Genomic DNA, 17,035 nt, shown 5'->3' with positions numbered 1-17,035 from the left:
CATTTCATTTTCATTTCCTGTTTGGCCCCTATATACTTTGATTATTTTCCTGACAGCCTTGTGAATTATTATTTTTTACTTCTATTTTGTGTAGACGTTTTTGCTATACATTTTAAAATTGTTTTTGGTGGTTGCTTTAGGAAAAACAGTGCTTTAGTTACCTCTTTTTTCACAAAGTATTTAATAGTTAATGCTGTGCTACTTCACAAACTGTAGGTCTATTGCCTACACCCCCCTCATTTCTTTATGTTATAGCTGTCGTATGTGTTATGTGTACATACCTTATAAACCTGCACAAAAATTTCATAGTTTTTGCTCTCAAGTCATATATATTTTTAAAAAATTAAGAGGGGAATAATCTCTTAATCTCGTATATGTACTCAAATATTTACAATTCCTGATGCTTTTCATAGTGGTAAAGCCAAAACAAGTTTTATACTTCTCTCACTAACATTAGACTTGTTAATGGAGAATTAGAGGATTAAGGTAATTCAAACCAATGCACCTTCTAAGAAAATCTTAAAAGCTGAGGGAAAAAATACATATGTGTGTATCTCTTTGAGGCCATAACAGAACTAAACAGGCAGAAAAAATTACGGTGCCAAGATCCAGAAGAAGAAAATGAACAGAGGTAAAGCTTGAATTCAAGGTTACTTTTCCCTAGAGGCATCTGCTAACTGAAAAGAGAGGGCTGAGAGGTTGAGAATCTTTTAAGAATCACATGAGGCTAGAGACACAAAAATTGGATTCTAGAGTGCACTAAACAACCGTAGCTCTGGTAAAGCTCTAAGCTTTGAGCTGGAAATAGGAGGACTACCTCTAGGAGTAACTGTGAAACAGATGCAGACTGGTCACTAAGAAGATTAAAAAGCCCAGTTTAATGTAGTTGAATCTCTGAGAACTAATAAAGGTGACTCTGAATTTTTAATAATCCTTACTGTCATAAACAAAATATAATCTTCTCTGGAAAAACAGAATCTCATCCTAGGCCTCAAATGATTATTTATCCATTTATATTCCTATATATGACACTCAAAGAAGTCATTGTGATTGATATTAAGTAATCTTCAGAAAGAACTAGATATTATTTTTTAATTTCTAGAGTTAAAAATACAATAACCAAAATTTAAAAATGAATAGGTTTAATAGCAGATTAGATACAGGTAAGGAGATAATTTGTGGTATAAAATATAAGTCAGAAGAAAATACCCAGAATAAAACATAGAGACAAAAAGATCTAAAATATAAGCAAAAGTATAATGCAGCAATGCATACTGAGTAGGGCTAATATATGTAACTGAAGTCCCAGAATGAAAGGTGAGAAAGAATGAGGACAGAAGCATCATATGAAAAGATAATGGCTAAGTGACATTAGTAAAAATGGCAGAGTAGGGACTGCTAGAGGCTGGCACTCCCCAGAAACACTGAAAAACTTGGGGAAAAAAAAAAAAAAAAAAAAAAAAAAAAAAAACCTATCACAATCAACCTCATCAGAACTCTGGAAGATAGACAAAGGTTTACAGCAACCAAGTGAATGTTTACTCAGAAGAAAGGTTACAGAAACAGGATAGGAGATCATTATGATCTTTTCGCTCACCCTAGACATCCACCCCACTCTCAAACACAGTGGCAGTCTTAAAGATAGCAGCCCACGTTTCCACTGTTAATACTTGGTCTAGAAGAGTCATGACAGACACGCTCCCAAGGAATTTTGTCTGATTGTTTTGCAACTGACTGGGTAACTTTTGAGGTCTGCTCCAAAAGGGGATTTCCTTTGTTTTGACTAATTTTAAACCCTTATCAGGATAGTGTAGCTATGCAGTCACCGAAACCGGTGAAAGCCAAGCATATAAGGTGGTGGCCCCTGGGATAGATAGTAATAGTTGGGTCAAATAAAACACATGCTGAAAGCCTAAGAGTAAAGACAAGGGAGTCAGGCATTTTGGAGGAACAGACGCTTTGAAAAGCCATTGCATATAAAGAGGAATCTAGAAATCCATGCGCATGCTCAGGGCAGAATACATATCCAGAAAAAAAAAAAAACCTGGTAGGACCATAAACTTTTACCTCTGGCTGGTCTTTAGGCTCTGTGCAAGCACAAGTGAAGGCTAAGGTGAAGTTGTAAGTTACTTGGCTAAGTGCTGAACGCATGCTGAAACACTGAGTCAACCTGTAAAGACTGAGGAGTATTTTTTTCTCTTCGTTTTTTTCTTTGCACATCTTAATATTCAAAACACCCAGTTTTCAACAACAAAAAAAAATGAAATGTGCAAAGAAACAAGAAACTATGGCTCATACTCAGAAAATAAAAAAGTTTTTAACAGAAACTATCCATGCTACAGCATAAACACTGAACCTATCAGACAAAGACTTTAAATCAACTGTCTTAAATATGCTCAAAGAGCTAAAGGGAGCCAGTACAAAGAACTAAGAAAAAGCAAAAAAAAAAAAAAAATCGACAAATAGTTTAAAAATATGTTATAAGGATCCAAATAAAAATATTAGAGCTGAAAAGTACAATAACTGAAATAAAAAAATCACTACAGGGTTTTTAACAGCAGATCTGAGCAGAGAGAGAAAAGAATCAGAAAACTTGAAGATAATGTCAAATGAAACTGTCCATTTCAAGGCATAGAAAGAAAACAGAATGAAGAAAAATAAACAGAGACTAAGAGACTTATGGAACACCATCTAGTATACCAACATATGCATAATGAGTATGAAAGGAAAGGGAGAAAGGAGCATAGAGAATGCTGGGAAAAAAATGGTCAAAACTTCCCAAAGTAGACAAAAGACAAACTTACATATCCAAGAAGCTCAATGAACTTCAAAGAAACTCAAAGATCCACAACGAGACACTCTACACAAGCACCAGATTTCTTTACAAAATAAAATATTCTTTTCTTTAAAAAATAAAATAAAATATTTTGAATAACTTACTTTTACACCTTAAGGGGCTAGAAAAAGAAGAGCAAACAAAATCCCAAGCTAGCAGAAGGAAATAACAGACAACAGCAATATAAGAAATAGAGACTAGAAAAAGAATAGAGAAAATGAAACCAAAGGTTAGTTATATGAAAAGATCAACAAAAATTTTTGGAAAACTTTTAGTTAGACTAAGAAAAAAACAAGAGCCTCAAATTTAGTTAGACTAAGAAAAAAACAAGAGCCTCAAATTACTAGAATCAGAAATGAAAGAGGGACATTACTGCTGCTCTTTTGATTATTAAAAAATTACAAGAGGATAATATGAACACCAACAAATTGGATAACCTACATGAAAAAGAGTAATTCCTAGAAATACACAAATTATCGAAATTGACTCAAAAGACATAGAAAATCTGAACAAAACTACAAGTAAGGTGATTGAATCTGTAATCAAAAACCTTTCAACAAAGAACAGTCCAGTGGCAGATTGCTTCATTGGTGAATTCTACCAAGCATTTAAAGACAAATTAACATGCATACCACTCAAATTCCTCCGAAAGATGTAACATAGAGGAAACACTTTCTAATTCATTCTATGAGGCCATCATTACCCTGAGAAGAAAGCAAGACAAAGACACTACAGGAAAACCTACAGAATATCCTTTATGAATATAGATGTTAAAGTCCTCAAAATACTAGCAAAGAGAATCCAGCAGTATATTAAAAGGACCACACAATATGGCCACATGGGCATTTCAACATAATATACCACATTAATGGAATAAAGAAAAAAAAAGTACACAATTATCTCAATTGGTACAGAAAGAGCATCTAACAAAACCCAGCATCTTTTCATGATAAAAGTACTTGATAAATTAGGAACAGAAAAAAAAGTTCCTTAACATAATAAAGGGCATACATGAAAAATCTATAGTCAATATAATACTCAATGGTGAAAGAATGAAAGCTTTCCCCCTAAGATCAGGAACCAGACAAGAAAGTTTATGCACTTTCCCAACTTCTGTTCAACATAGTACTGGAAATTCTAGCCAGGGCAACGAGGCATGGGGGGAAAAAAAAGGCATCCAGATTGAAAAGAAAGAAGTAAAATTATTTCTATCTACAAAAGATGTAATATTATATATAGAAAATTCTAAAAGTGGCACAAAAACTGGTTACAGCTAATAAATTCAGCAAAGTTGGAATATAGATCAGAACACATTAAAAATTCATTATTTTTCTATATATTAGAATTGAAAAACATGAAAAGAAAACAGAAAATTTCATTTCCAATAGCATAAAAAAGAACAAAATACTCAGGAATAAATGTAACCAAGGAAGAACTGTATACTGAAAACAACAAAAAGTTGCTGAAAGAAATTAATATGAACTAAATGAAAAGAAATCCCATGTTCATGGACTGAAGAACTTAATACTGTTAAAATGGCAATATTCCCCAAAGTGATCTACAGATTCATTACATTCCCAAAGTCTAACAGCTCTTTTTGGGTTTTTTGGTTTGTTTTTTTGGCAGAAATGAAAAAGCCAACCCCAAAATTCAAATGGAAATGCAAGGAACCCTAAATAGCTAAAACAATCTTGAAAAAGAACAAGTTGGAGTACTCACACTTCTGGATTTCAAAACTCACTACAAAGTTTCAGCAATCAAAACAGTGAGGTACTAGCACAAGGACTGATAGATCAATGAAATATAATTGAGAGTGCAGGAATAAACCCCAACATTTTTAGTCATTTGATTTTCAAAAAAAAAAAAAAATGCCCAAATCATTCATGGAGGAAAAGAACAATCAATTTGACAAATGATGTCACAACAACCAGATGCTCACATATAAAATAATGAAGTTGGACTCTTACCACACAATAATGCAACATGGATCAAAGACATAAATTTAAGAGCTAAAACTATAAGACAAATCTTTATGACCCTGGATCTGGCAATGGTTTCTTAAATAATGATGCCAAAAGCATGGGCAACAAAAGAATAAATGAGACTTCACCAAAAATAAAAATGTTTGCATATGAAAGTTTTACATATCAGGAAAGTGCAAAGAAAACCCACAGAACAGTACAGAGTATCTGCAAATCATGTATCTGACAAGGTTCTATTATAAAGAACTCCTTTTCCAAAAGAAGAAAGACAAATGGCAGAGAAGCACATGAAAAGCTCTGTGTCATTAGTAATTAGGTAAAGGAAAATCAATACCAAAATAAGATACCATTTTATGCCCACTAGTATAGTAATAATTGTAAAACAAAATAAGAGGTGTTAATAAGGATATGGAAAAGCTGGAATTCTGCTACATTGCTGGTGGGAATGTAAAATGGTTCAGTCACTATGGAAAACATTTTAGTAGTTCCTCATTGAATTAAACAGAATTACCATATGGTCTGGCAATTCCAGGCCTTGGTATATACCAAAAGATAAAAGGCAGGTGTTCATACAAAAACTTGTACAGTAATAGTTATAGCAGCTTTATTCCCAATAGCCAACAGGTAGAAACAACCGAAATGTCCATCAGCAAATAAGCAATAAACAAAATTTTGTATATCCGTATAATGGAATACTGAATTAGTCAATTTTATGTTGCTATAACAGAATACCTGAGACTAGGTAATTTATAAGGAAAAGGTGTTTATTTAGCTCACAGTTCTGCAGGCTGGGAAGTTCAAGGGCAGAACCCTGGCTTCCAGTGAGGGCTTCTGTGCTTCATTATAACATTATAACACGGTGGACAAGATCAAAACGGAAGTGAAAAGAGAGAATAACTGAGGGTCTTCCTGGCTTTACAATTACCAACTCTAGAGGGAGCTAATCCATTCCCAAGAGAACTAACCCAGTCTCACTAGAGCAAGAATTCACTCACTCTGTCAAGAGCAGCACCATGCCATTCATGAGGGATCTACCCCCACAATTAAAACATCTCCCAAGCTCCAGCTCCCCCAAAACTGCCACACTGGGGACCAAGTTTTAACACGAGCTTTGGTGGAAACAAACTATATCCAAACCAAAGCAAGTATTATGCAGCTATATGAAAGAATTAAGTACTGATACATGCTACAACACAGATGGACCTTAATTATACGATAGGAGAAATGTTTGACACAAAAGCCACATACTTATTTCATATAGCACTTAAAATACAATAAATATCAGTATTGTAATACAGTATGTCTGTATTACTTGCTAGAGTGTAAATGCCATGAAGGCAGGGAATATACTTATGTTTCATTTACCAAATAGGTTTTATCACTTGGCTCAATGACTTTTACACAGTAGAATTCCAACTACTGAATGAATGAAGAAATGTTGTTCACTCTTAAAATCCTTCAGTAGTTCTCCAACACACTTTAAGTCTCAAATCTTTACTATAGCTCATAAGTCTCATATGATTAGGCCCATATTTCTTTCTAGTCTTATTCTGACTTGGCTTAATAATCTATCTTTCAGGCACCTTGCTGAGTGCTGGGAATATAATACCTGACCTGGACTATGACTATTTTTGGAACTCTAGATAGTATGTGTTTAAGTAAACAATAGGTTGAGAATTTTAAGTTAGAGTACGCCTGAGTGTCCATACTGGTACAATAATCTTAAGACTACCTCTGACACAAATTTATTACATGAAAATCAGCTAATGGTATAACAGCAGCTCTTTGATCCAAAAGTAAGATAGATTCATAGTACCTTACCTTTACGAAGTTTATAAACCAGAAGGAAATATAAAGTAGTAAGATAAGGAAAAAACAAGGTATTAACTATCATGAGAACCTAACAAATACACCTGACCTGGATTGTGAAGTGGGAAAGGGAAGTTCAGGAAAGCTTTCTGGAAAAAGTGGTATTTATATCAAAACAGGAAAGATAAGGAGTTAGCTGGGCAAAGAACAGGGCAAGTTCCGGACAAAGGGAAGGGCATGTAAGAATCAAACACCAAAACACATAGGAATCCAAAAAAAAATTATTTTTGTAAGACCAAAATATGGAATTATTGGGGTAGAAAGGGACTGAAGATATACTGCTATCTGCTGTCTTGTTAAAAACAATATATAAAAGTAAAAATATTGTTAAAGAATGTATGTAATCACGGTCAAAATAATAATTAAAATGGGTCTATCAGACATCATAAATGTTTTCCATCAGGCCTGTATGAATACACATCTGCTGTATATTTCTGGTCTGAAAACAGACAATTCAAACTTTTATTAATTATAGTCAATATCAGATGAAATTGAGAAATGTACTTTTCAACCTTTCCAGATTCTAATCTTATTTTACTTCAAACATTACATTGACTGGCTCTGTTTTATTTTTGGAACTAGCTGGTATGTGTTTAAAAGTAGGTTAAGAATTATAAGTCGCAGTATGCCTGAGTGTCTATACTGGTACAATAATCTTAAGAAAAATGGAGGACCGGGAGAGAGATCCAAGATGGCTGATCACTAGCAGCTCGGGATTGTAGCTCCCAGTGAAAGCGCAAAGAACGAGAGGACGCCACACCTTCACATGAATTCTTGTTGCTCATGCACCAGGAGATTCCCAGTGGCGGAGCTCCACGGGTTGCCAGAGTGACTCTTGTGACCGGCGAGGCGGTTTTGCCGGTGCCTTGGAGCGTTGGTTCTTGGTGCAGAGTCAGAAAAGCACCATCAATCTTAACGCCACTGATTGAGAAGGCGCAGTGGGTTGCTCAGATTTTGGCGCTGAGAATCAATAAGTTGGACGTCCACTCAGAAACCCAATTACAAAGACGGTAATTATAAAGACCACAGATGGATAAATCTACAACGAAGGGAAGAAAACAGCCAAAAAAGGCTGATAATACTCAAGATCAGAATGCCTCTCCCTCAGCAGGGGATCACAGTTCCTCATCAGTAACAGAACAAGGCTTGATGGAGAACGAGTGTGTTCCAATTACTGAAGCAGGCTTCAAAAGGTGGATAAGAAACTTCTGTGAATTAAAAGAACTTGTTCTAACCCAATCCAAAGAAACTAAGAACTTTGAAAAAAGGTTTGACGAAATGTTAACAAGAATACACAATTTAGAGAGGAAAATAAGTGAACTGATGGAGCTGAAAAACACAATACGAGAACTACGTGAAGTATGCACAAGTTTTAACAGCTGAATTGATCAAGCAGAAGAAAGGATATCAAAGGTCGAAGACCAACTCAATGAAATAAAACAAGAAGTCAACATTAGAGAAAAAAGGATAAAAAGGAACGAGCAAAGTCTCCAAGAAATATGGGACTATGTGAAAAGACCTAATCTACGCTTGATAGGTGTACCTGAATGTGACAAAGAGAATGAATCCAAGCTGGAAAATTCGCTTCAGGATATTATTCAGGAAAATTTTCCCAACCTAGTAAGGCAGGATAATATTCAACTCCAGGTAATACAGTACAGAGAACACCACAAAGATATTACCCAAGAAGAGCAACTCCAAGGCACATAATCGTCAGATTCACCAGGGTTGAAATGAAGGAGAAAATACTAAGGGCAGCCAGAGAGAAAGGTCAGGTTACCCACAAAGGGAAGTCTATTAGATTTACAGCAGATCTCTCAGCAGAAACCCTACAAGCCAGAAGAGAATGGGGACCAATATTCAACATCCTTAAAGAAAAGAACTTTCAACCAAGAATTTCACATCCAGCCAAACTAAGCTTCATAAGTGAAGGAAAAATAAAGTTTTTTGTGAACAAGCAAGCACTCAGAGATTTCATCACCACCAGGCCTGCTTTACAAGAGCTTCTGAAAGAACCACTACACATAGAAAGGAACAAACAGTATAAGCCTTTCTAAAAAATACCAAAAAGTAAAGAGCATCAATACAATGAAGAATTTACATCAACGAATGGGCAAAATAGCCAGCTAATATTAAATGGCAGTATTAAACTCACATATATCATTATTAATTCTAAATTTAAATTGGCTAAATCCTCCAATCCAAAGACAGACAGGCAATTTGGATAAAAAACTAAAACCCATCGGTATGCTGCATCCAGACCCATCTCACATTCAAGGATACACAACGACTCAAAACAAGGGATGGAGAAAGATTACCAACCAAACGGAGAGCTAAAATAAAGAAATAAAAAGCGGAAGTTACAATTTTTGCCTCTGATAAAATAGTCGTTAAAGCAACAAAGATCAAAAGAAGCAAAGAAGGACATTATATAATGATAAAAGGATCAATGCAACAACAAGAAGAGCTAAAGATCCTAAATATATATGCATCCAATACAGGAATACCCAGACATACAAGACTAATAAAGAGACTTAGACTCCCACACAATAATAGTGGGAGACGTCAATATTAATATTAGACAGATCAATGAGACATAAAATTAACAACGATATCCAGGACTTGAACTCAGATCTGGAACAAGTAAACATAATGAACATTTACAGAACTCTCCACTTTAAATACACAAAATATACACTCTTATCAGTACCACATCATATCAACTTAGAAGTTTAAACAAAATGTTGGTTGGCTCCTTGTTTGTTATTCTCTTCCCTCATTTTCTTTTATGTCTCCATTATTAAGGACAATTATAGGCATACCCATATTTAGACTGTATTCTAGCTCGGGCAATAAAGCAATACCTCCATTCTCTCTCCCTCTTCCTCTTCCTCTTTCTTCCTCTTCTTTATTCTTTTTCTTATTCTTTTTTTCTTTTTCGAAAAAAAAAAAAAAGAAAAACTACCTCTGACACAAATACATTACATGAAAATCAGCTAATGCTATAACAATGGCTCTTTGTTCCAGAACAATTTCAAATTTAAAGTTAAAAGACAATCGATTTTCTTCTGTCACAACATTTTTAACCAAATTATGTTAAAAACCAACGTTAAAGAAAATTTAGTGAGGAAATAAACACTTATGAAGGCTTGTATATTCATTTAAAATTTTTTACTGATAAAGTTTGGCTATTTACCAGTTTCAGATATATTTATATAAAATGAAAAAGACAGGCAATACATGTCTGTCTTGCAAGGACGATACAGTTGATTTATTTATTAATACAATTGTTTGAATCCCTTTTATGAATCTGCTAAAACTTGGAAGGCTTTTCTGTGATGATCAGAGCTGAACCAAGCCAGAATAAAAATATTCAGTACAAGGGTATTACGACTTGAAGAATACCACCACCTAACATTCATGCTTTATTTTTTAAAAAGTATTTTTATACTCTCGGAAGGTAATACTTGTCCCATTTTCAGATGAGGAAACTGCCCAAAAGCGAAACTCCGTCTCAAAAAAAAAAAAAAAAAAAATACATGTGACTATTCCAGGGTATTTACTGATTAGTACTGAATTAAATTTTTTTCTATTGGATCACAACTTACTTCTGGTCCAGTGAGAAGTATCTTTTTTTTTTTTTTTTCCCTATCAGGAATGATCTGAGTATTTGCCAGCAGTCAAATGATCCCAACAGACTACAATTTTTTTGGTGTGTAATTGATACTATAAATATTTAAAATAAATTGTGACCTATTTTATTGTCATCAAGCTTCTGAACAAATCTCTTGATAATCATGAAATGTCCTGCAAAAATTATGCTGTATCATATGGGAGTCAAATGAATGACATGAATGAGGAAAGCAGAAAGAGACTGGAAATCAACATCTCAATCCAGCCTCCCAAAAAGCAGAAGCCACCACTTCTTTAACCTTCATCATATCAGAACCCCATGGCAGTGAACCCCAAACTGAGGCCTGAGAGCGGATGCAGCAGACTTCATTCCCAGGCTCCCACGGCATTTATCTATTACGGGAAAATGGAGAGTCTGGGAAGAGGGGTGGGGAGAAACAAAGACAGATGCGCTTTACCTCGCCCTACCTCCCTCTCCCCCTGGAATAAGGTGATGCAGTGAAGAAATCATCTTTCAATGGTATCAGGGCTCCTTCAAGTCAGGTCAGAGGACCTCGCGACCCCCAGGGCTCTCTGCTTCCCCCCGCCCTCGCATCTTTTCCCTTTCCTTTCAGTGACTTCTCTCCCTGCCTCCCATTCCCTTTTCTAAACTAGCGTTGCCCAGTGACATCTCACAGCCAACCCAAGAACATCTGCAGGGCCCTGGCAAGGAGGTTAGGGCAGAGCCTCGGGGAGTCGTCACCTTTTAAGGTATCTGGCGTCCTCCCCTTGCATGGCGGCAGCGGCAGCGGCGTGGGGAGGATGAGGTATCTGAGAGGCGGGCGCAGCTATTTCCGGGGACGGTGGCCAAAGTACCCTCACACCCAGAGGCGATGACATTCCTGAGGCCTGCAAGGCAGGGCAGCAGCGGCGCTGTGGTTACCAGGGTGAAGCCTCCAGCTCCTCCCACAGCTCCTGGGCCCCAAAACGCTGGAGCGGCGCAGACCCGCCCAGAGTCGCCTTTGCTGGGCAGCCAGGGCGCATGCGCTTGCTCTGCACCGCTTGTCTGCGCAGGCTCACTCTGAGGCACTGGCCTCAGTTTGACGCACCGGGGAGAGGAGCAGGGAAGTTCTAATGCAGATTTGAGCGTCCGTGGTTAAGGAGTGGTTCCGTAGTCACCGCCCCCTTGAGGATGGGAATAGAAAGGGCTGTCAGGTCCTCTTGAAAGGAGGGAGGGAAATCCGATAACCTTTTAGTGAATACTGTAGAGAAGTCCAGTCCTTGGCTAATAACCTGTAATGGGAGGTTTCTATTTAGGGACCTGGATGGCACTGATTGCATGGACAAGCTGTAATTTGTGGAAATAATCTGGCTCTAGTACAAAATGGATATAATTAATATCAGCGTTGAAAGTGGCAGGTCTGTCACTTTGATGTCTTAAATCCAGAATACACCTCCCCCAACCAAAAACAAAAAACAAAACCAGTTCCTGAAATCTCAGCTCCACCAATTATCCCTAACTCTAGCTACGTTTAGAGTTGCTCTTTTGAGGCAGGCAGTTGTTGGCAGTGCTGGGTATAGGAAAGAAGGGTTGTTTTTTAACTGAATGTTCTCTGCATTAAGATCTATTCCCATGGGTTCAGCTATTATGTCTATGCAAATGATTAAGGTTAATTTATTTGATAAACGTGAATTGACGGCTGGCCGGATGCCAAACACCAAACCAGACTCTAGAGATACAAAGAAATCACCTCCACTACCCCTTCTCATTTATAATCTTGTCACTTATTCACTGTCATATAGTCCTGTTTTCCGAACTGCCTTGAGACATGTAGGTAGTTACTCTGCTGCTTTTTTCAAATGCAGTAAATTGATGCAATTATTGATTATCCTTTATATGTAAATCACCATGTTAAGACACTGCACGGTATATTAAATATAGAAATACAGTCCATACCCCCAAAAATATATGTTTATCTTCCCACCCATTCACACCAGCTACACTATTTCTGTAGGTGTTATAGTCATTCTTTCATTCTGCCAGGGAAGAAAATTTGAAGCTAATTTTGACTCCATCTGTTTCATGCCCTCTTACTGAACTGTTATAAAATTCTATCTTTTCTCCCTTCAAGATATTCATGTAGTACAGTTTTTCTTCTTCATTCTTACTTCTATCAATAGTCTAACCACTTTATACCTAGAGTACTGCAACTCCTTCCTCATTGGGCTTCCTATTTTTTGTTTTTCTAAATATTCGTTCTGCAAACTGATGTAAAACTTTACAAATTATTATTCATGACACCTTTAATGGTAATTAGCAGGCCAGATTACTTAAAACCTTCACAATACCTAAAATGGGAAGACCAAAATATACATTAAAATGCATAGGTAATATAACAAGGATTTCTGCAATATAAGTTAGCTCCTTAGGCTTAGAGAATTTATTTTGTTCACTTCAGTATTCAACTCATAGTTGTCACTGAATGAATATTTGGTGTTGAAAAAATGCAAACCTAAGCTTGAAAAAAAAAAAAAAAAACACAGCAACAATAACCTGGAAAAAATGCCCAGAGTCCAGAAAGAAAGAGAGGGCTGGAAACCAGAGCAACACCTAGATAACTGAAACTGGGACTGAAATAGAGAAGCTGTCAGTCTATGGCAGGAAAAGTACAAGATGAGCCTGGAACATTTCATGCTTGACAGTAAGGACATAGTGAAAGACTAATAAGAAGATGTAAAAAGGACACTAGTGAATTTGAGACAATTTGAGTATCAAATGGAATTACTGGGATTGATTTAACACATTAAATAAATAAATAAATGAAATCGATAATGATAACAACATGGAAAAACAGGGAAAAAAGAACTCCACTTGCATTGGAGGCAACTACTACATCAGATCGTTACTCTGAAAACTGGTAATTAAAAGAAAGAATTAAGCATTTAATCTAATTCTTTTGGAAATAAACTAGAATTCACCTCCTTTTGACAAGAAAAGCCTCTTCTTAAGAGAAAATATCTGGTAGGAATGGAGAAACATAATGATAGCTACTATTTTGCAAGCCCCAATAAACAATGGATTCAAATAAGCCCTATTAATTTACTTTAAAATAATTTAAAGTGAGGCAAAGTTTTACCCCACATATTACTTGATAATTCTAAAGGGAAAGAAATGTTACTTTACAATGAGGAGATCTGGCTGTCAGCATTTTAAACAGACAAGCAAACAGCTTCATTAATAGTGATGCTACCTGATAGCGTATATAATAGGAACGAGGTGAGATCACCAATGAAGGATTGTTGCCAAAAATTAAATCTGACCAAAGTGTTAGATCTAACATCCAGTACTAAATAAAACTATAATTCTGAAAAGTGGTAAACAATAGGATATCAAAATGCATCACAACAGAATAATAATTGTAAGGTATGTTATCAGTAGAGGAATCGAATCCTAACGGGACAAAAAAAGAGATCTAGACCCATGCATGTATGTAAACTTGAAATATAACAGAGGCGAATATTTGGATCATTGTGGAAAATTGATTTTCGATAAATCGTTATAGGTAAAAAAATTGGTTATCGGTAAAATAAATTGGATGCCTATCTCGTGCCATATATAAAAATTAATTCTATATTGAATAAACAAATATGAAAAACAGAACTTTAAAACATTTAGAAACAAATATAAATTATCTTTATAACCTTCAGTTAGGCACACATTTTTAATACAACTGATCTTTGTATAAGAACACTAAAAACAATGCATTTACTACTTTAAAATTATTAATTTCTAATTTCAACCACAACACCACAAAGTGAAAAAGTAAGTCAAAACTTATATAACCTGTTTACATCACATAAAAACTAACAAAGGATTAATATTAAAAGTCCTTTATGATCCCTTGTAAGTAAAAAAGAAAAGAGAAACAAGCCAATGGGAAACGGGCAAAAAAAAAAAAAAAAATAGGAAATAAGAATATGGAAAAACAAAACATGAAACGATGCTCAACCTCAATAGTAATGGGAAAGATGCCAATTAAAACCATAAAAATGTATTATTTTATATTGATTAGGGTGTAAACTATAAGCCTGACAATACCAGGTGCCAGTGAAAATGTGAAGCCCTGGAAACTATTTAGTGAACACTTCAAGTGTGAGTATATACCAGGACAACCACTTGAAAATAAAATGTCAGATTATTTTGTAAAGGTGAATAGGCACATATCCTAAATCTCAGCAGTTCTACTCTTAGTTCTATACTTCATAAAATTGTTCCAAAATCATTAGAGAAGTATTGAGCTTAGTAGAAAAAGAAAAATGGAAAAACAATAACAAAATATTTCTGCAGGAGAATGAATACATTTGAAATATTCACTCGATACAATAATATGCAGCAGAGAAAGTTGATGAACTAGAACTTTACATGTGACATGGATGAATGTTAGAAACATGATATTGAGTGAAAAATTGTCAAGATTAAATACAGCATGTTGCTTTATTTACATTGCATTATAATTCATATACAATAAAATGCAGTCTTCTTGGCCTACAGTTCTGTAAGTTTTGACAAACTCATAAGTCACGGAATTACCTGCACAATCAAAATATAGAGCAGTTCTGTCATCCTCCAAAATTCCCTTTTCTTCCTTTGGAGTTGTCCTATCCCCACAGCCCTAGGCTCTGGTAAATACTGATCTGTTTTCTGTTCCTATAATTTTGCCTTTTCCAGAATGTCATCTAAATGTATTCATAGGTGTTGTTGCCTTTTGAATCTAGTTTCTTTCACTTAGCACAATGCATTTGAAGACAATCCATGTTGTTTTCAGTCCTTTTATTATTATTATCATTGTTAGGTACTATTCCATGGTATGAATGTACCACATTTTATTTATCCACCAACTGAAAGACATTTGACAATACAAAAATTAGCAAGGTGTGGTAACACGTCCCTGTAATCCCAGCTACTCAGGAGACTGAGGCAGGAGAATCGCTTGAACCCAGGAGGCAGAGGTTGCAGTAAGCCAAGATAGCGCCACTGCACTCCAGTCTGGGTGACAGACAGAGTGAGACTCTGACTCAAAAAAAAAAAAACAACAAAAAAACAAAAAATACAAAAAAACAATTTTTGCTTAACAGAGAGCATATTAGTGATATTATAGGGAAAGGCAATAGTACATACAAAGACACAAAAGCATGAAATGTCATGGTACATTTAGGTAACTATATGTAGTTTGAGACAGAATTAGGTTTGGGTGAAATGGCATGAAACATAAGTTGGGAAAAGACAGCAGGGGCAAGATCATGGAGAACCTGGTATTTAGATATTTCCTGCAGGCCTGAGGAGCCCTGGAAGAGTTTTAATATAGGAAAGTCACATGCTGAGATTTATTAGTTTTAGGAATATTAATTGCTCTATATTTTATCCACACAGCAACAGAAAACAGAGGGGTAATAATTACATTTTTAAAATACTCCAAGTATGTTGTTTTTAAATTTCAATCCTGATTTGCTTCAACAGTACATAGAAAATCTTTCTTACCTTGTGATTGCCTTTGGGATACCATCAAATGGCCAATAGGGCCCAAAGAGTCCATATCCACTGGATATTAATGCCATCATCTTGTCACCTTTCTAATTAGTTTGAGTTCACGTAGCACATCTTATTTCAAAGGAGATTTCAGTTAAAAGGACTCTTTAAAATAATTCTCTTCCTGGTGGTGGTAACCACTGTTTCAACTAGTATGACATAAGACAATAACTGTGACATCATTGGGTTGCTCCTAGGATCAGGAAAGGGAGGGGTGTGGCCCACTGGAAGAATAAATAATGAATTCCTGTGCTTTTTTTCTTTAACCAGATCTCTTACAGCCTGAGTAATACTTTGAGAAAATAGTCATGCAATATGCCAAACTGATGAATCTTAAAGACATACAGTCAAATAAATGTGTTATTCAATACAAATAGCAGAGGTGTATTTAGTCACTTATGCCCATATGTGCGCACACACACACACACACATCTATATTTGTAAATTTGTATATGTGGATTTATACATATATGTTCAAGTGGAAGTCCCTTGCCAAAGAGCATAGCTACAGTTATGCTTTCACAACAGTACTGTTGTGCTTTGTAGAGAGATGCACGTGGCACATTGAGGAAGGACTACCATCTGACTGTATCAGCCATATAATCTGTATTTATTAATTTAAATAAAATTTATGAGCAGGTATTGCTTTAGATTTGGATATGGAAAAATGAATAGACACAGTTTTTGACTTGAAGAGTTACACCCAAATTCGGTAAGGATGCACAAAAACTGAACAGATAAATGTAAAGCCATATATTCTGTGGTAGAGCTACATTGTGTCTCTAGAAATCAAGGAGATGACTGTGAAATTGTTAGATACTTAATGCTGATTAACAATAAGGCACTCTCCTAATTACTGAAGCTATAAGAAGCCTGATACAGATCTTATCCTACTGGAGTTACAAATCTAAGAATAGGCAATCAGGGAACATGTAATTCATGTAATTCATGTCTCAGCCATATTTCCCACATACACATAATCCCTAGTCAAGTTTATTTTCTTCCTGGATTCTGTCATTTTCAACTGTTCTTATCTATTAATTTTGTTCTTATAAAGAAGATTATATACAATCTCTTTTCAATTTATAAACTTATCATTCCATAAACTCACAGTGATAAAAATTTCATTTGAGTTACAGATATGAAGGG

The 17,035-nt window shown here is 35.5% G+C and overlaps 1 protein-coding gene across 1 annotated transcript in view; it reads right to left on the bottom strand.

Moving 5' to 3' along the window:
* Positions 1 to 16,311, bottom strand: part of KIFAP3 (kinesin associated protein 3) — a 149,960-nt gene extending 133,649 nt beyond the window's left edge. The window contains exon 1 of the mRNA XM_074389807.1: positions 15,839 to 16,311. Within this exon, the coding sequence (XP_074245908.1) occupies positions 15,839 to 15,918 (80 nt within the window). The 5' untranslated portion in view covers positions 15,919 to 16,311. The remainder of the gene's footprint in view (positions 1 to 15,838) is intronic.
* Between the last annotated feature and the right edge of the window lie 724 nt (positions 16,312 to 17,035).

This window comes from Saimiri boliviensis, chromosome 19 (genome assembly GCF_048565385.1).
Source record: "Saimiri boliviensis isolate mSaiBol1 chromosome 19, mSaiBol1.pri, whole genome shotgun sequence".
In the NCBI taxonomy this organism is placed as follows: Eukaryota; Metazoa; Chordata; class Mammalia; order Primates; family Cebidae; genus Saimiri; species Saimiri boliviensis.
This window is presented reverse-complemented; position numbering and strand designations above follow the sequence as displayed.